The sequence below is a fragment of the Hypanus sabinus genome, chromosome 11, assembly GCF_030144855.1.
Source record: "Hypanus sabinus isolate sHypSab1 chromosome 11, sHypSab1.hap1, whole genome shotgun sequence".
In the NCBI taxonomy this organism is placed as follows: Eukaryota; Metazoa; Chordata; class Chondrichthyes; order Myliobatiformes; family Dasyatidae; genus Hypanus; species Hypanus sabinus.
The window spans coordinates 109,596,461-109,616,960 of record NC_082716.1 but is presented as its reverse complement, the minus strand read 5'-3'; the positions used below and the strand labels follow the sequence as shown (position 1 = coordinate 109,616,960).

Genomic DNA, 20,500 nt, shown 5'->3' with positions numbered 1-20,500 from the left:
TCCATCTTCCCACTCACTTTTGCTACCCTAGATGTTTGGTATGAACTTCGAATTCTCCAACTTCCAGTAATTCCCTCCCTCTCCCTTCCCCCATCCCACTTTCACTCTGCCTCCTCTTCCAGCTGCCTATCACCTCTCTCATGATTCTTCCTTCTTCTACTACCCATAGTGCTTTCCCCTTACATTCCTTCTTCACCTTTCCTGCCTATCCCCTCCCTGCCTCCCGTCTCCCACCCCTTGATCTTTCCTGATTGGTTTTTCACCCTCCCCCCATCTTTATAGGGCCCCTGCCCCCTCCTTCTTCAGACCTGACAAAGGGTCTCGGCCCGAAACGCTGACTGCTCGTTCCCACGGATGCTGCCCGACCTGCTGAGTTTACCCAGCTTGTTTGTACGTGTTGATTTGACCCCAGCATCTGCAGTGTACTTTGTGTTTCCTATATGCCCTTTCCTTGCCTTTATGCAATCCTTAACTTCCTTTGTCAGCCACGGCCCTACCCCTACCATCTGAGAAGAACTTCTTCTGTGGGACGTATCTATCCTGCGCCTTGTGAACCGTTCCCAGAATCTTCAACCATCTCTGCTCTGCCAGTATCCAACGCCAAGCTGATTTTCCCAATCCCCTTGCATATTGAAGTCCCCCCATTACAATTGTGTCATTACCCTTATTACATATCTTTTCCAGCTCCCTTTGCAATCTCAACCCCACATCTTCCATACTATTTGAAGGCCTATAAATGATTCTCATAATGTTTCTTTTACACTTACAATTTCTTAACTCCACCCACAAAGATTCAACATTCTCTGACCCCATGTCACCTCTTTCTAAAGACGTAATTCCATCTCTCACCAACACAGCCACACCTCCTCCTATGCCTTCCTGCCTGTCCTTTCGATAGAAAGTATATCCTTTGAAGTTAAGCTCCCAACTATGGCCTTCTTTCAGCCAGGACTCAGTGATGCCACAACGTCATACTGACCAATCTCTGATTGTGCCAGGAGTTCGTCCACCTTATTCCAAATACTGGGCACATTTCAATACAACACCTTCAGTCCTGCATTGTTTGCCCTTCTGAATTTTGTCTCTGTGGTACAATTTAACTTTTTGTCTGCATTTGTACCCAATTTGGCTTGTCCTTCCTTACGTTCATGTTACATCCATCATCTACTTGTAAACCTGCTGGCTCATCCTCAGCTCTATCATCCTGGTTCTCATCCCCCTGCCATATTAGTTTAAACCACTCCCAACAGCTCCAGTAAATCTGCCTGCAAGAATATTGGTCCCCCTTGGATTTGAGTGCATCGTGGCCCTTTTGTACCTACCCCAGAAGAGGTCCCAATGATTCAGAAATCTGAATCCCTTGCCCCTGCTCCAATTCTTCAGCCACACATTTATCTGCCACCTCATTCTATTCCTATCCTCACTGCCGCGTGGCACAGACAGTGACCCAAAGATTACTACCCTTGAGCTCCTGCTTCTCAGCTTCCTTCCTAACTCCCTGTATTCTTTTTTCAGGACCTCCTCTCTTCTTCCTATGTCATTGGTACCAATACGTGCCATGACTTATGGCTGCTCCCCCTCCCTTTTCCAGAAACATCTCAACTACCATCCATGCTTCCTTTTTGCATCACTGAATCGTCCATCCTTCCCCCTGACTATAGAGTCCCCTATAGCTGCTGCCACAGTCCCCTACACTTCTGAGCCACAAGGCCAGAATCAGTGCCAGAGGCATGGCCACTGTTGCTTCTCCCAGGTAAATCCGAGACAGAAAATCTAGAGTGGAGCCCCTAAGGTGGCTGGATGTTCCTGAGCACCTTCCAGCAGCTCCTGCAGCCAAGCTGTTGCCAAACATATCACTTCACTTTCCTTTAGACTACACCGGTGAGGCCGAGAGGGGAGTCCTATCGACTGAGCATTTTAGGATCTCCATACCTTCTGCCCAGGATTACGCCCTGGAGCAGTCACTCCAGTGCCAAGCTGTCCTTTGAGATGGATTGATGCCAACATCATCGGTTAATGCTTTGGGAGTTGAAGTGTTTCTGTACTGTAGCAAAACTATGTTTTGCCAACTGAGCTTCATTTCCTCTCCTCCTCTTCAGTGTGTGCAATGTTTTACGTACGGCATCTTTTGCCTCAATGCCCAATGCAGCCAGTGACCAGAAGATTGCGTTTCAACTCCTGCCACTCTCTGTAAGGGCGACAACCTTGCACTCAACATCAGGAAGGCCAAACAACCGAATGTGGTCTTCAGAAAGGGTAAAGTGAGGCAGCACACATACCAGTCCTCATCAGAAGTGGAAAGAGTGAGCAAGTTCAAGTTCCTGGGTGTCAACATCAGAGGATCTATTGGGCCCAACGTATCGATGCAGCTGCAAAGGAGGCACAACAGCGGCTGTATTTCATTAGCAGTTTGAGGAGATTTGATACGTCACCTAAAAACTCACAAATGTTTACAGATATACTGTGGAGATCGTTCCAACAGGCTGCATCACCATCTGGTTTTGGGGGGGGGGGGGTGGTTGCTGGCTACTGGTTAGGATGGAAGTAAGCTGCAGAGAGTTGTAAGATTAGTCAGTTCCATCATTATGGACCTCCACCACCAATGACATGTCTTCTTCTCATTGCTACCATCAGGATAATAAAGGCACACACTGAACAACTCAGAACAGCTTCTTCCCCTCTGCCATCCAATTTCTGAATGGACACTACCTCACTACTTTATATTTCTATTTTTGTGCTACTTACTTAATTTAACAATTTAATATACATATTCACTGTAATTTACATTTTTTCCCTCTATTATTATGTATTGCATTGTGCAGCTGCCAGAAAGACGACAAATTTCACGACATGTGCTGGTAATATTAAACCTGATTCTGATTCTGATTTTCCATCCAAAAACATCCCAATTGATTTCAAGTCAAAAGTGGTTTCTTATAGAATGCAAAACAGCTTAGCTACAACCTGCTGAATTTGGAACACATTCCACGGCCATTCAGAACAGGTTTCTGCTGTCAAATGGGGTTATAAATGGGCCACTTTGATGCACTTGAACAGGAGTTGGTGGCTTTTGATGCTGTGCCGATTGAAAAAAAACTACTTTTTGCCAATTGTGCTTCATTTCCTTGCCTCCTCTTCAGTTTCGGCAAGACAAAACTAGCCCCATTACCGCTTGCCACACAAAAAGTTGAAAAGGCAGCTTTGTGTCCCAAGCAGTATTAAAAGAAAAACGAGATACAATGGAAGGGATTTTTTTTTAAATCCCAAATCATCTGGCATTCATTGGTCATGTCTGGGTACAAAGCCGTTTAAGCAATGAGCACACACTACATGCCACTCTAAACTTTTCAGTAAGTCCAGAGGACAAAGCTTCAAGCTGGAAAACATCTTCAAATAAAAAAGAAGTGAATAAATCTCTCAAGCCTCGGTTAAACAGCTGAGCATCATCCACATCATGATCAATGGCAAGGCCAGGCTACAGATTTACAACATAACTTCAAACAGGAACAGGATCCCTTGATCCCGTTCCACTGTTCAATGAGATCACAGCTAATCTTTCGCAATTTCCCCTCCTTTTTTCATCTCCTTTTTATTTCCTGTTCATGCGACAACCCACCAATCTGATTTGAGCATTCACAGCCCGGATAGAGAATTTGCAACACTCTCAGTGAGTGAAAAGGTGTCTCATCTAAATGGCCAACCCCTTTACCTGTGCCCCTTGTTTCTGGAAGCAAGAATCTTGTTTGAGAACACCAAGTAGACTTATAGATCACCGCAGCACAGCAAAAGACCCTTTGGTCCATCTAGTCCCTGCTGAATTAGGAGTTTGAGGAGAATTGGTACATCACCAAAAGCACTCACAGACTCCTACAGATGTTCCTTGGAGAGCATTCTAACCGGCGGGGGGAGGGGAAGGGTGGGGGTGCTACTGAACAGCATCGAAATAAGCTTCAGAGAGTTATAACCTTAGTCAGCTCCATCATGGACACTAGCCTCGTAGCATCCAGGGCATCATCAAGGAGCGATGCCTCAAAAAGGTGGCATCCATTATAAGGACACCCACCACCCAGGACATGTCCTCTTCTCATTACTATCGTCAGGAAGGAGGTACAGGAAACTGAAGGCACACACTCAATGATTCAGGAACAGCTTCTTCCCCTCTGCCATCTCTACGTCACTACTTTTTAAAAATTTTAATTTTTGAACTAATTTTAATTGAACTATTTAATATATATACACTTACTGTAATTTACGATTGTTATTATGTATTGTACTGCTGTCGCAAAGACAACAAATTTCGCGACCAATGCTTGTGATATTAAACCTGATTTTGACTTATCCAAATTTCTCTTAAATGTTGAAATAGAAAAATCGAACCCCCCCCCCCCACATCCACTACTCTTGCTGGCAGCTCGTTCCGCATTCTCACCACCCTTGTGTCTTGGTGTCTAACCCGTCAATCCTTCACAAAACCGTACACATTTCAATACAATCCCTCTTACTCTTCTAATCCCTACTGAATGGAGACTAGTTCTCTTTCTTTGTTGGAAGCGTTGAATTTGCCAAAATTGAAACTGAAATCCAGAAATTAGACCTACTGGTAATATGACATGTACTGTGATCTTAAAGCCATTTTAAATACTTTACAATTCAAAGGTTCAATGGTTCACTTTAATATCAGCAAATGTTTATAGTGTACCTGAAATTCTTACTCTTCACAGACATCCACAAGACAAAAGAAACCCCCCAAAAAATGAATGACAGAAAAATGTGAGGCCCCCTCCCCAATGCACAAACAGCAGCAAAAGCATCGACCCTCCCCTCCCCTTTCCCCCCACTTGCTCCAGCAAAATCATTAACCCCTCCAGCACCACTTTGCAATAGCAAAGCCCCCAGAGACTATGATCTAAAATCCATCAAAAAACACTGTCCGTCCTAACACTTCGACATCTCAGACAGGCTTTCCCTCTCACTAACGAGGGAGAGAGATATCGCTCCTGCAGCACACCCCTCTGCAGTGCCACTTATTCAAGTTCCCCTGACTTGAGGACCATCAGGAGGGAGAGAAAATGAGAGGGAGGAGGGGAAGGAGGAGAGGGGAAAGGGAGAGGGGGTGAAAGGGAGGGAAAGGGAGAGGGGGGTGAAAGGGAGGGAAAGGGAGAGGGGGGTGAAAGGGAAAGGGGAGAGGGTGAGAGGGAGGGGGAGGAGGAGGAAAGGGGAAAGGAAGGAGGGGGAGAGGGAGAGAGAGATACACTTCTTTTGATAGCAGCGTACACTGCTGTCTCAATGCTCCAATCTCTCGTAAATATCTTAATTTGAAAACAGCAACATGCTTTCAACAGAGCTCAAACCCAGCTCTCTCTCATAAACGTTCAAGTCAGGGGTAGCAAGGTAGCAGATGCCGGAAATTCAAAGCATACAAACACACACACAACTGAGCAGGCCAGGCAGCATCTACGGTAAAGAGTAAACTGTTGACGTTTTGTGCCGAGACCCTTCATCAGGAGTGAGATAGTGCTCATGAGTTCAATGTCCATTTAGAAATCGGATGGCAGAGGGGAAGAAGCTGTTGCTGAATCGAGTGTGCGACTTCAGGCTTCAGTACCTCCTTCCCAACAATAACAATGAGAAGAGGGACAAGCAACACACACAAAATGGTGGAACGCAGCAGTCCTGGCAGCATCTCTAGGAAGAAGTACAGTCGACGTTTCGGTTTCAGTGCAGACTTTCAGTCAGTCCTGACAAAGGGTCTCGGCCTGAAACGTCGATTGTACTCTTTCCTAGAGATGCTGCCAGGCCTGCTGCGTTCCACCAACATTTTGTGTGCGTTGCTTGAATTTCCAGCACCTGCAGATTTCTTCCTGTTTGGGAAGAGGGACAACCGCTTTAGAGCTCCAGCAATCACCGATGGGGGTTTGATATCCGCTGTAGGTAAGGAGCTTTGACATTTTCCCTGGGGTTTCCTCTAGGTGCTCTGGTCTCCAGAGTTGTACAGGTTAGGGTTGGTAAGTTTGTAGACATGCTGTGTTGGTGCAGGAAGCGTGACGACACTTGCTGCCCCAGCAAGACCTCAGGCTGCGCTGGTTCTTGATGCATTTCACTATGTTTTGAATAATCTTTTAAAGCTAATCTTTAATTGGCTTGTTCGCAGTAAAGGTTATACCTCGCAAACACTCTTGATCATCCGAAAGTCAAAAACAAATTTCCTCCCATTTCCCGATTGCTAAACTTTCCATTGGCTTTGTTCATCTCAGTTGAGAAGGGTACTTAACAGACTCCCACTCATAGCACGGTACAGGACTCAACAGGATAAGAACGTTGAAAGCAGCCACACTTCCACACAGAGACAGGTCACGTGACTGATTGAGTAATCCTGGCGTTATGCACTGCATAATAATCCCAGGGATAGGCATTATTTCCCAACCTTCAAGCTTCTGGAAGTATTGGCTGCACCCCAGCGGTGCAAGTTTACATAAGAGTTCAGCCTTGTCTCTAAACCCGAAGGATGAGTTGGGGTTGTTTGTATAATATCTTCCAGGTTTTGACATTAATTTGCAAGGATTACAACGTGCTCTCTACCTTAAGAGTGAAGAAAGTAGCTCTTAGCCACAAAATGGAAGTGAAGATATACTCCCTCGCTGTGGTCAAGGGCTGGGTCAGGATGCTTGACAATGACACCCCTCTATAAGCATCCAAGAATTCACAGGGGAATCATCAAGCCCACATGCAGAACTGACTCAACCAGTTGTTACATGAAGTTAGTCTAAATTTGTTCTCAATTAAAGCCATATGGGTTAGGGAGAACAGGATTGTAAGCCCATCAGCTGATGGATGAAGATTGAAGATTGGAAGAATATTAGCTTTATTTGTCTGCTGTATTTTGAATATTACAGTGAAGTGCATCATTTGTGTCAAATCAAATCAGCGAGGATTGTGCTGGGCAGCCCGCGAGTGTCACCACACTTCCAGAGCCAACAGAGCTTGCCCACAAGTTACCAACCCTAACTGGTGCGTCTTTGGAATGTGGGAGAAAACTGAAGCACCTGGAAGAAACACACGCGGCCACAGGGAGAACATACAAACTCATCACAGATGGCGGTGGCAACTGAATCCTGATTAATGATATGCGCTCTGTGCTGTACACGTTCTGTGAGTACCAATACCAAGACCATGATCAGATGGAGACTATTCCGACTGACTGAAGAGCCTTGCACTCACAGATATGGTATATAAGACCCTGATGAAGCCCAAAGCATTGACAGCTTATTCCCCTCTAACCTTCAGCATTTTGTATGTGTTGTTCTGGACTTCCAGCATCTGCACAATCTCTTGAGTTTATGGTCTAAAAATTAGATCCTTGCCTTTCAAAAGTGAAGCTTAGAAAAGCTTCTACACAAAGGTGGGCGAAGTTTTGATCTCTTCCACTAGACAGAATTAATTCAAGTTTACTTGTCATTCAACACCCATGAATACAATAGCAATAAAGAGTACAGGATCACCTGTAGAGACTGCAACAAGAACTATGTCGGCCAGACAGGATGTAAACTCTGAACTCGTTTGCAGGAACACAAACTGGCGGTATGGAGACGTGTCGCTGATCTCCGTCCACGAAGACCGAGAGGGACACGACTTTAATGGTAGACTGCAGACCTACTGGTGCAGGCAAACATTAAGCAAGCACGAGGACCTTTAGAAGTGTGGTTCTCTTCTTATAATTCCGTAAACAAACCTACCAAGATAGACACCAAATACAAACCCTAAACAGCCAAAGAAACATGAGCCAATAGAACTCAGTCATCTGATGGGGTAGCCAATCAGGACTGAGGCAAGCGAAAGAGGGATGAGTACTCCCATACAGAAACACCAGTTACATGCTGTCACCTTGACTGGTGATGAAATTCCTGCAGCTGGTTGCCAAGCTCGGTGAGCACCACATCAAACCCACGAATACAGCCAAACAAAAGAGTGTTACTCCTGGGCCAAGGTGCAAATCACAGTACCAGCTGTCACACACAGCACATTTAAAATATGTTCATGTATGGTTGAATGACAAGTAAACTTGAATTGAATGTTAATCCTGTCTAGTGGAAGAGATCAAAACAAGGCACATATAGCACTTATAAGAAACAAGTAAAATACCGTCACACACAAAAAAAGATTATAGTCCACTGCACCAGATCCAGCTTGGACGCTATGCTACACCATCCCTGGCACTCCTGTGGAGCACAGTGACTCTGACGCCTCTCTCCTGGGCTGCTGCAAATGGAAGACACCATGGTCTGAAGACAAGTCCTTGCTATGACAGAGGTTACACAGATCCCCCGACTACCCTTACAGCTGCCAATGAACCAATGAATTGGACTTGCAAATTCTGCATCAACAATGTCCAACTGGGTCTTGCGATCACAAGGAAAGTGAGTAAGACAAGCACCTGCACATCTCTTTCATGCACCAACTCCTCTGATACCTCTCGGTCTCAGGCAGCAGAACGATCTACACCAAGTCCAGCCCCTTTAGCTTCTCTGCCAACAGGCATCCCACTGACAGGGTAGGCCTGCAGCACTTCCAAGATTTCAATGTCCAGTCAGGTCTTGCGATCATAAAAAGTAAGTTTCCAGAAGACAATACCAGCTCTGGTTGGCCTGACTGCACCGCCATCTTACCGGAAATACTGAGTTACTTGTAAACGTTATGTATTTTTTTACATCAAGGTTTTATCAACTAATGGTAAATGGAATCAGTTCACAGAGCTGACACAAACTCACTAATTAGTTCATATTTTAAACAGTTCATAGTTTAAATGGTTCAATTTAATATCAGAGAACGTATACAGTATACAACCTGAAACTCTTACTCTTCACAGACATTCACAAAATAAGAAATCCCAGGGAATGAATGATAGAAATGTCCCCCCCTCCCATCACAAACAACAGCAGACGCATCAACCCTCCCCCTTCATCCACTTGCACCAGAAGCACTGACCAGCCCCCCACCCCGCCCCACCCTCCAAACAATGCATGCAATAGCAGAAGCTCCACAAAGAGACCTTATCCATCATAAACTACAGTCCATAACCCAGGTCACTCTCCTACAACAACGAGAGTGGAGACAGGTGACTCGCTATTCCCACATTACAATCTCAAAGTCAAAGATCCAAGCAGTGTCTTTCCTTTTCCTTCATTGTTTTGACTTCAATGGCAGTGACATCAATGTTGCAACTCTATAAAACCCTGGTTAGACCATGCCTGGAATATTGTGTTTGGTTCTGTTCGCCTCATTATAGAAAGAATGTGGAAGCTTTAGAGAGGGTGCAGAGGAGATTTACCAGGATGCTGTCTGGATTAGAGAGGGTGCAGAGGAGATTTACCAGGATGCTGCCTGAATTAGAGAGGGTGCAGAGGAGATTTACCAGGATGCTGTCTGGATTAGAGAGGGTGCAGAGGAGATTTACCAGGGTGCTGTCTGGATTAGAGAGGGTGCAGAGGAGATTTACCAGGATGCTGCCTGGATTAGAGAGGGTGCAGAGGAGATTTACCAGGATGCTGCCTGGATTAGAGAGGGTGCAGAGGAGATTTACCAGGATGCTGTCTGGATTAGAGAGGGTGCAGAGGAGATTTACCAGGATGCTGTCTGGATTAGAGAGGGTGCAGAGGAGATTTACCAGGATGCTGTCCGGATTAGAGAGGATGCAGAGGAGATTTACCAGGATGCTGTCCAGATTAGAGAGGGTGCAGAGGAGATTTACCAGGATGCTGTCCGGATTAGAGAGGGTGCAGAGGAGATTTACCAGGATGCTGTCCGGATTAGAGAGGGTGCAGAGGAGATTTACCAGGATGCTGTCCGGATTAGAGAGGGTGCAGAGGAGATTTACCAAGATGCTGTCCGGATTAGAGAGGGTGCAGAGGAGATTTACCAGGATGCTGTCCGGATTAGAGAGGGTGCAGAGGAGATTTACCAGGATGCTGTCCGGATTAGAGAGGGTGCAGAGGAGATTGACCAGGATGCTGCCTGGATTAGAGAGGGTGCAGAGGAGATTTACCAGGATGCTGTCTGGATTAGAGAGGGTGCAGAGGAGATTTACCAGGGTGCTGTCTGGATTAGAGAGGGTGCAGAGGAGATTTACCAGGATGCTGCCTGGATTAGAGAGGGTGCAGAGGAGATTTACCAGGATGCTGCCTGGATTAGAGAGGGTGCAGAGGAGATTTACCAGGATGCTGTCTGGATTAGAGAGGGTGCAGAGGAGATTTACCAGGATGCTGTCTGGATTAGAGAGGGTGCAGAGGAGATTTACCAGGATGCTGTCCGGATTAGAGAGGATGCAGAGGAGATTTACCAGGATGCTGTCCAGATTAGAGAGGGTGCAGAGGAGATTTACCAGGATGCTGTCCGGATTAGAGAGGGTGCAGAGGAGATTTACCAGGATGCTGTCCGGATTAGAGAGGGTGCAGAGGAGATTTACCAGGATGCTGTCCGGATTAGAGAGGGTGCAGAGGAGATTTACCAAGATGCTGTCCGGATTAGAGAGGGTGCAGAGGAGATTTACCAGGATGCTGTCCGGATTAGAGAGGGTGCAGAGGAGATTTACCAGGATGCTGTCCGGATTAGAGAGGGTGCAGAGGAGATTGACCAGGATGCTGCCTGGATTAGAGAGGGTGCAGAGGAGATTTACCAGGATGCTGTCTGGATTAGAGAGGGTGCAGAGGAGATTTACCAGGATGCTGTCCGGATTAGAGAGGATGCAGAGGAGATTTACCAGGATGCTGTCCAGATTAGAGAGGGTGCAGAGGAGATTTACCAGGATGCTGTCCGGATTAGAGTGGGTGCAGAGGAGAATTACCAGGATGCTGTCCAGATTAGAGAGGGTGCAGAGGAGATTTACCAGGATGCTGTCCGGATTAGAGAGGGTGCAGAGGAGATTTACCAGGATGCTGTCCGGATTAGAGAGGGTGCAGAGGAGATTTACCAGGATGCTGTCCGGATTAGAGAGGGTGCAGAGGAGATTTACCAGGATGCTGTCCAGATTAGAGAGTGTGCAGAGGAGATTTACCAGGATGCTGTCCGGATTAGAGAGGGTGCAGAGGAGAATTACCAGGATGCTGTCCAGATTAGAGAGGGTGCAGAGGAGATTTACCAGGATGCTGTCTGGATTAGAGAGGGTGCAGAGGAGATTTACCAGGATGCTGTCCGGATTAGAGAGGGTGCAGAGGAGATTTACCAGGGTGCTGTCCGGATTAGAGAGGGTGCAGAGGAGATTTACCAGGATGCTGTCCGGATTAGAGAGGGTGCAGAGGAGATTTACCATGATGCTGTCCGGATTAGAGAGGGTGCAGAGGAGATTTACCAGGATGCTGTCTGGATTAGAGAGGGTGCAGAGGAGATTGACCAGGATGCTGCCTGGATTAGAGAGGGTGCAGAGGAGATTTACCAGGATGCTGTCAGGATTAGAGAGGGTGCAGAGGAGATTTACCAGGATGCTGTCCGGATTAGAGAGGATGCAGAGGAGATTTACCAGGATGCTGTCCAGATTAGAGAGGGTGCAGAGGAGATTTACCAGGATGCTGTCCGGATTAGAGTGGGTGCAGAGGAGAATTACCAGGATGCTGTCCAGATTAGAGAGGGTGCAGAGGAGATTTACCAGGATGCTGTCCGGATTAGAGAGGGTGCAGAGGAGATTTACCAGGATGCTGTCCGGATTAGAGAGGGTGCAGAGGAGATTTACCAGGATGCTGTCCGGATTAGAGAGGGTGCAGAGGAGATTTACCAGGATGCTGTCTGGATTAGAGAGAGCGCAGAGGAGATTTACCAGGATGCTGTCTGGATTAGAGAGTGTGCAGAGGAGATTTACCAGGATGCTGTCTGGATTAGAGAGCACTTCTTATCAGGATAGCCTGAGCGAACTAGAGATTTTTCTCTTTGGAGCAAAGGAGAAGAGAGATGACTTGATAGAGATGTACAAGATGTTACAAGGCACAGGTACAGCAGAGTGGTCAGCCAGAGATCTTTTCTCAGGGTGGAAATGGCTAAATCAAGAGGGCATAATTTTAAGATTTTGGAAGAAATTATAGGGTGGAGGTCAGAGTTAAGTTTTTTTTTACACATAGGGCGGTGGTAAGTGGAATGTACAAACAGGGGCTAAGGTAGAGGCAGATACATTAGGGACATTTAAGAAACTCTTAAAATAGGCACATGGACGACTGAAAAATGGAGGGTTATGTGGGAGGGAAGGGTTAGATTGATCTTAGAGTAGGTTAAAGGGTCAGCAAGGTAGTGATTAATTAGCACAAAGCTTTACAGTACCAGCAACCTGGCTTCAATTCCTGTTGCTGCCTGTACGGAGTTTGTACGTTCTCCCCTGTGACTGCGTGGGTTTCCTCTGTGCGCTCCAGTTTACTCCCACGGTCCAAAGACGTGCTGCTAGGTGGGTTAATTGGTCATTGTAAACTGTCCAGTGATTAGGCAGGTTGCTGGGCGGGGAAGCTCAAAGGGCTGGAAGGGCTGTATCTCAATAAACAAATAAACAAACAAACATCGTGGACCAAAGGCCTGCATTGTACTGTGCTGTGCTGTGTTCTAATGCAGGAGTTCCCAACCTGACGTCCACAGACCTCAGTTAATGGCCATGGTCCATGGCATAAAAAGAGGGCTGAACCCCCGGTGCTAAGGGATTATGAAAAACAGCTCAATGGAGTCAGGTCAGAGTCAGTACGATCTCACTAAATGACAGGAGAGAGTCAAAGAGCCTAAAGGAGTCTTTCAACTTCCTTCATCGTATGCAAGCAGTTGATTATGCTGCGGGGGATGCTCTTTGGGTTGGGGGAGGAGAGAAAGCCACAGAGTCCAGGAACAGGCCAAACTAATGTTCGTGACTTGAGCTAAAATATTTTGGATAATTGCACCATCGGTTGATTTTAATTTGCATTCACAGCAGCCTGGCCAGTTTCCAGCAGGGGAAAGGAACATTATTCAGCAAAAACATTAACAAAAGTGGCAAAAAATGCTAATTCTAGGCAAGTTCATGAGCAACATTTGTTCTAATAACATGCAGAATGCGTCCTCGTACAAGCTGGATATACAGGCAGGTTTTCACTGGGTCTGGTTTGTGATTACAGCAGCGCTCACAAAGTGCTGGAGGAACTCAGCAGGTCAGGCAGTACTTGTGGAGAACAGATTCAGATTCAGATTCAGTCAATGTTTTGGGCCAAAATGAAGGGTCTTGGCCTGAAATTCCAAGGATCCCCTTGGAATGAGTGACCATAACATGGTCGAATTCCATATTCAATTAGAGGATGAGAAGGTTGGATCTCAAACAAGAGTACTGAGCTTAAATAAAGGAGACTATGATGGTATGAGAGCGGAATTGCTTAAGATGGATTGGGAAAATAGATTACAAGGGTAGATCGGTACTTGATCAGTGGTGTATATTTAAGGAGTTATTTTACAATTATCAAGAAAAATATATTCCACTGAAGAAAAAAGGGTGTAAAAGAAAAAATAGTTATCCGTGGCTAAGTAAAGAAATAAAGCAGACGACTAAAAAGAAAGTTATATAAGGTAGCTAAATCTAGTGGGAAGATTGAAGATCGAGAAGCTTTTAAAGATCAGCAGCAAATAACAAAAAGATTGATTAAGAAGGGGAAGATAGATTATGAAAGTAAATTGGCGAAAAACATAAAAGCAGATAGTAAGAGTTTTTATAGTTACATAAAAAGAAAAAGGGTAGCTAAAGTAAATGTTGGAAATTAATGGTAGGGGACACAGAGATGGCGGAAATGCTGAACAAATATTTTGTATCAGTTTTTACAGTAGAGGACACTCAAAATATCCCAACACTGGATAAACAGGGGGCTCTAGGGGGAGAGAAGCTAACTACGATTCAAATCACCAAGGAAATGGTACTTGATAAATTAATGGGACTGAAGGTGGATAAATCCCCTGGACCAGATGTTACTCCGTCCATAGACACTGTCTGACCTGCTGACTTCCTCCAGCATTTTGTGTGTGTTACTCTGTCCATAGACACTGTCTGACCTGCTGAGTTCCTCCAGCATTTTGTGTGTGTTACTCTGACCATCAATATTGCTTAACATGCTGAGTACCACCAGCATTTTGAGTAACTCTGGATTTCTAGCATCTGCAGAAAATCTCGTCTTTCTGGTTTGTAATTAACCCACATCCTCAGAGTTTACCTGCGTGGGCTTCCATCTTCATGGGGGGGAATGATGACTACTTTCACAGTCACTGATGTTCTCAGCAGGTCAATCATCTGGTCGTGGGTCAGCGTCACAACTGCCACTTTGCAAATTTCCACCAATCTACTTCCCTGCCTCAGTCCTGCTTGCCAAGCAAATCCGTATTCTTCCACTTCAGCCACCGTGCCATCGTACTTGACATGGAAACCAAGCTGCCCGAGGCCATTCCGCCGTAGGGTCATGTCGATGGTCTCGCACCCTTGAGCCACAATCTGCAGAGCAGAGGTGGGGAAATAAAAGAATCGGGTTTAATATCACTGGTATACGTCGTGAAATTCGTTAACTTTGCGGCAGCAGTACAATGCAATACATAATTATAGAGAAAAAAAACAAATTACATTAACTAGTTAAATAAGTAGTACAAAAATAGAAATAAAAAGTAGTGAGGTAGTGTTCATGGGTTCAATGTCCATTCAGAAATCGGATGGCAGAGGGAAGAAGCTGTTCCTGAATTGTTGAGTGTGTGCCTTCAGGCTCCTGTACCTCCTCCCTGATGGTACTAATGAGAAGAGGGCATGCCCTTAATGTTGGATGCCACCTTCTTGAACTAGAGGGGAATCCCACACCCCATACCTCCTACCCAAGATCCTCAAACCCGCTTGTCTAGGTAGACCTATGGTTTTAGCCTGTTCCTGCCCCACTGAACTCATATCTGCATATCTGTTTTATCCCCCCCTAGTTCAGTCCCTTTCTGCCTACATCTGTGACACTTTCCACACTCTGGATCCTTTCAGTGATTTCAGGTTCCCTGGCTCCCATCATCTTATTTTCACTATGGATGTCTAGTCCCTATATGACTCCATCGCCCACAGGGAGGCCTCAAAGCTCTCCATTTCTCTCTGGACACCAGACCCAGCTATGCCTGCCTGTTAATTTCTCCGTCTTCACCACATCTGCTCTCAGGATGAGGTTTTACATTCCAGAACGAAAAAGATGTCCTCCTTTTTCAAAGAAAGGGGCTCCTTCACCGTCACCACTGTCCTCAACCATATCTCTTCTACTTCACACACGTTGGCCCTTGCCCCATCTTCCCACCACCACACCAGGGATAGGGTTCCACTTGTCTTCACCTGCCACCTCACCAGCCTCCACGCCCAGCACATAATTCTCCAAAACTTCTGCCATCTCCAACAGGATCCCACCAACAAGCACATCTTTCCGTCCCCAACCCCCGTGCCCATTTTCTGCTTTCCCCAGGGATCGCTCCCTACACTACACCCTTGTCCATTTGTCCCACCTCACTGATCTCCCTCCTGGCACTTACCCTTGCAAGCAGAACAAGTGTTACACCTGCCCTTACACCTCCTCCCTCACTACCATTCAGGGCCCTAAACAGTCCTTCCAGGTAAGGTGACATTTCATCTGTGAGTCTGTTGGGGTCTGTCTGGTGCTCCCCGTATGGCCTCCTGTACATTGGTGAGACCACTTCACCGAACACCTTCGTTCTGTCCGCCAGAACGAGCGGGATCTCTCAGTGGCCACCCACTTTAATTCCACTTCCCATTCCTATATGTCCATCCATGGCCTCTCCAACTGCTGTGATTAGGTTGGAGGAACGACACCTTATATTCCGTTTGGGAGTCTCCAACCTGATAGCATGAACTCTAATTTACAGCCACACCCTCTCTCCTTCACCATTTCTCTTCCCCTTTGCCCTCTCTCTCCTTATCCCCTTGCTCATCCATCGCCTCCCTCTGCTCCTCCTCCTCCCTTTTCTTTCTTCCATGGCCTATCTCTTTCACCTCTCAACTTCCCAGCTCTTTATTTAATCCCTCCCCCTTATGGTTTCAACTACCACCTTGCGTTTTTCTCTCTCCCCTCCCCCCATCTGTTAAAACTACTCCTCAGCATTTTTTCTCCAGTCCTGCCGAAGGGTTCCGGCCTGAAACAGCGACAATATCCTTTTCCATAGATGCTGTCTGGCCGATTGAGTTCCTCCAGCATCTTGTGTGTGTTACTCGGATTTTCAAAATCCTCAGATTTTCTCTTGTTTGTGATTGATAATGGCTGGGGGTCACTCGTTTTGTAAAGACAAGACACTGCCCAGAAGCAATCACTTCTATAGAAACATTTTCCGAGTACAATCGTGGTCAACATGACACGTAATGAACAAATGCGTTCATGTGCAGGGTGGTCGATATCATGGGAGCACAACCAAGAGTTACATTCAGAATTTTCAAGCTCTCTCTCATTCCAACTTACTTTCAATCTCTGGACGATCTCCTTAATATCCTCCACACTCTCCTCCAGTGCACGTAAAAATATACAGTCACCTCTCTTGTGGAAAATTTTGACTGTCGACGTGTCAGGAGTCCAGCCTATGACATCGTCACTGAAGCAGTTGAATACCACGTCCTTGGTATTCTGCTCAACAACCACGACATACTCGGTGGAGATGCCAAGAATGCACTCCACCTCAATTGCCTGGCTGTAATCCTGCGCATAAACTTGCCACGTGATGGCCCCAGCACTGTGAAGTTCAGCTCCCAGTCGGGGTTTTGTCTTCTCTTTCTTCTTCGCGCTCAGCAGCATGAGATTGAACTTTCCGGTAGATTCCACTGGAGTGTTGGTGACGCTGTTCTCCGCCAAGTCCTTCAGGTACTCCTGCCGGGTGCGCGTCGCCATGGCGTGGAACTTCTCCGACTTGTGTGCCGCGTTCTCTCCATTGATGACCTTGGCCAGCAGGAATTCTCTGAAGAGCTCAGACTTGCTGAAAGTGAAACCATTTGGAATGGGTGGCCCGAAGACTGGAACATCCTTGGACCTGGTTACTGCCACACTGTGGGGAAAACACAAACAAAGCATTAAAATAATAAGCCATTATTCCCCGTTCTTCCCACAGTATATTGATTCCTAATTGACCATAAGACATAGAAGCAAAATTAGACCACTTGACTCATTGAATCTCCTTCACCCTTCCATCATGGCTCAATTCCATTCTCCAGCCTTCTCCTGTAACCTTTGACAACCTTTCTAATCAAGAACCTTTCAACCTCTGCTTTAAATATATCCAATGACTTGGCCTCCACAGCTGTCTGTGGCAATGACTTCCACAGATTCACCACTGGCTGCTGAAAGAAATTCCTCATCTGTTCTAAAGGAACGTCCTTGCATTCTGAAGCTGCACCCTCTGGTTTCAGACTCCCCACTGTTGGAGACATACTCCCAAAGTCCACACTATCTAAGTCTTTCAAAATTCAACAGGCTTCAAGGGGGATCTCTCCCTCCCACTCAATCTTCTAAATTCCAGGAAATACAGCCACCAAACATTTCTCATATCTTGTGCTCACAATAATAAGACTGTAAGATACAGGAGCAGAGTTAGGCCCTTTGCCACTTGAGCCTGCACTGCCATTTCATCATGGCTGATCAGTTTCCCTCTGAGCACCTATCTCCTGCCCTTCATGCCCTGACTAATCCTGCATCTACCAACTTCTGCCTTAAATATATGTGAAGACTTGGCCCCACAGCTGCCTGTGGCAAAAAGTTCCACAGATTCACCACCCTCTGGCTAAAGAAGTTCCTCCTTATCTCTGTCCTCTATATTAAGGCCGTGCCACTGGACCCAGACTCCCCCATCAGAGGAAGCAACCTCTCTACTTCCACTCTATAGAAGCTTTCCAACTTTCGAAAGGTTTCAGTGAAGGTTTTGTTCTTCTGAATTCCAGGGAGTACAGGCCCAGAGCCATCAAACGCTCCTCATATGACAAGCCTTTCAATGCAGAATCATTCTCGTGAACCTGCCCTGACCCCTCTCCAATGCCAGCACATCATTTCTTAGAGAAGGGGCCCCAAACTGCTCCAATACTCCAAGCGAGGTCTCACCAGTGCTTTATAAAGACTCTACATTATATCCTTGCTTTTATATTCTAGTCCTCTTGAAATGAATTCTAATTGTCTTCCTCACCATCAACTCAACCTGCAAATTAACCTTCAGGAAATCCCTTTGCACTTGGAATTTTCAATTTTCTCTCCATTTAGAAAATAGTCTGTGCTTTTACTTCTTCTATCAAAGTGTATGACCATAAACTTCCCAACACTGTATTCCATCTGCCACTTCTCTGTCCATTCTCCTAATCTGTCCAAGTCCTTGTACAGAGCCCCGCTTCCTCAACACTATCTAACCCATCAATCATCCGCAAGCTTGGCCACAAAGCTATGGAGGGAGAAGGTGCTGGTAGTTTTCTGACTTTTGAGGCTGGTATGGTAATCCATGATTTGCCATGACATGACATCCAAAGAGGAAAACTACTAGTTTTCGCTCACCTCTCTCTCCAGTAAGAACACCTCAGCTTTGGTCAACTGCTCAATGGACAACAGGAAAGAGAGTCTCTTCATACTTGCCTTGATTCATATTTGCCTTTTTTCGATATTCTTATTTTTAAATTTATTCTAGGGTGTTTAGGGAGTCGATTATTACAGTGAATTCTTATTAATTGGGCCATTGGTGAATCAGGACAGCTGCCTATTTGGGACAACTGCTAAAGAATAAAAACTAACTGAGAAAATAGCCGGGATTCCCTTTGTTTATTTGGGACACTATGCCGCTTAATTGGGGCAGCAGACTGGTGCCAAACAGTTTCTAACTAGTGTCAGTCGCAAGCACTTGTGTGGCCATTACACCACACTGGTAATGGAGAACAGTTTTAACTTAGTGCCAGTTATCGGGGTTTACATTCAAAAAGTAGTGACTTTTGTCACTGACAGTTGGCAAGAAATAAGCAGAGAGACATTGCAGAACTGTTTTACTCACTCTGGTTTTAAGCATCCAGGCTTGGAGATGCCAGAAATGGCTGGGAATGGAAAATGAAATGATTTTGCTGCTTCAACAAGCTAGGAACTACTAAGGATTTGAAGATATTGACAACTATCTTGAACGTTACAATGAAAATGAAGATTTGTAAGATACAACCCATTATCCATGTTGAAGGAAATCCATTATCTAGATGTAGTGTCTGCACTGATTTTATTCATTCTAAAGAAAATGTCCACTGGTTGAATTCCTCTGTCAATAACTATTAGCAACTAATACACAGTTTTATAGTACTGTCATAGTAGCGGTAGTGTTCTAATTTGTTCTGTATTTCTATAAATACATAATTTGTTTCTCAGTTAAAGGGTAGTTTGTTTATTTATAACTGTTTTTAACTATTTCATTGAAAAAATATCTAGCGATCCATTTCCTTGTAACTGGCTAATTGGGATAGAGGCTGAAATGGACCAAAATGTACTGGTCCCCATTAGTCCCAACTAATCAGAATTTACTGTATTATGAGAATAAAATGCCAACCATAATACATTCCACTGACCATCTAACCGGTTGGACCTCATTTTGGAATGCTTTCAATCATTCTGTGTAGCAACCAGGGAAGAAGCTGACCAGATTGTTGGGAGAAAGCTTGGGAAAGTTTGGAATACTGTTCTTGGAAGACAAACATTCAAGCAGGTCTTTTCAAAAAGAGACAATGCTTGGGTACGTGACCTGGGCGATGGGGGTCCCTAATTATACATGCTGCTTTCCTGCCGCAACACACTCCTGTAGATGTGCATTAGTGCTTCCATACCAGACTGGATGCAGCCAGTCAAAACACTCTCCACCACACATCTAAAGGAGTTTCCCTAAGTTTTAGATGTCATGCTGAATCTTTGCAAACTCCTAAGAAAGCAGTGGCACTGCTGTGCCTTCTTTGTAATTGCAGTTACAGTGGCTATAATAATTATTCACCCCCCCCCCCCCCCACCCCGGAAGCTTTCATGTTTTATTGTTTTACAACATTTTCAAATTAACAGAGACAGATGATAGCTAAGAAAATACTTCATAATTCTCAAAAATAATAATCCTTCCTATAGAGTTGTGGCCAGAATTCCACACAGATCTCCAGTGCGTGTTTTATAAGGTTTATTAACAGTGGCTATAAAAAGTACACACTGCCCTTGGCAGTTTTCATGTTTTACTGTTTTACAACATTGAATCACAATGGACTTAATTTGGCTTTTTTGACACTGATCAACAGAAAAAGATACTTCTGTGTCAAAGTGAAAACAGATCTCCACAAAGTGATCAAAATTAATTACAAATATAAAACACAAAATAATTGATTGCTTAAGCATTCAACCCCTTTAACATGACTCAACAAGTCATCACTGGTGCAGCCAACTCGTTTTAGAAGTCACATAATTAGTTAATCGGAGATCTGTTTTGGGAGACCTGTGCGCAGTAAAGGTGTTTCAATCGATCATTGTAGTAAAGA

General features: G+C 45.3%; 1 protein-coding gene across 10 annotated transcripts in view; it reads right to left on the bottom strand.

Annotated features, from left to right (window-relative positions):
- sipa1l3 (signal-induced proliferation-associated 1 like 3) overlaps nt 1-20,500 on the bottom strand; it is a 391,364-nt gene that overhangs the window by 129,208 nt on the left and 241,656 nt on the right. For all 10 annotated transcript variants that reach the window (XM_059985106.1, XM_059985105.1, XM_059985113.1 and 7 more), the window contains 2 exons: nt 16,452-17,028; nt 14,187-14,461 (listed from right to left, as the gene is read on the bottom strand). In XM_059985106.1, coding sequence (XP_059841089.1) covers nt 14,187-14,461; nt 16,452-17,028 — 852 coding nt within the window. The remainder of the gene's footprint in view (nt 1-14,186; nt 14,462-16,451; nt 17,029-20,500) is intronic.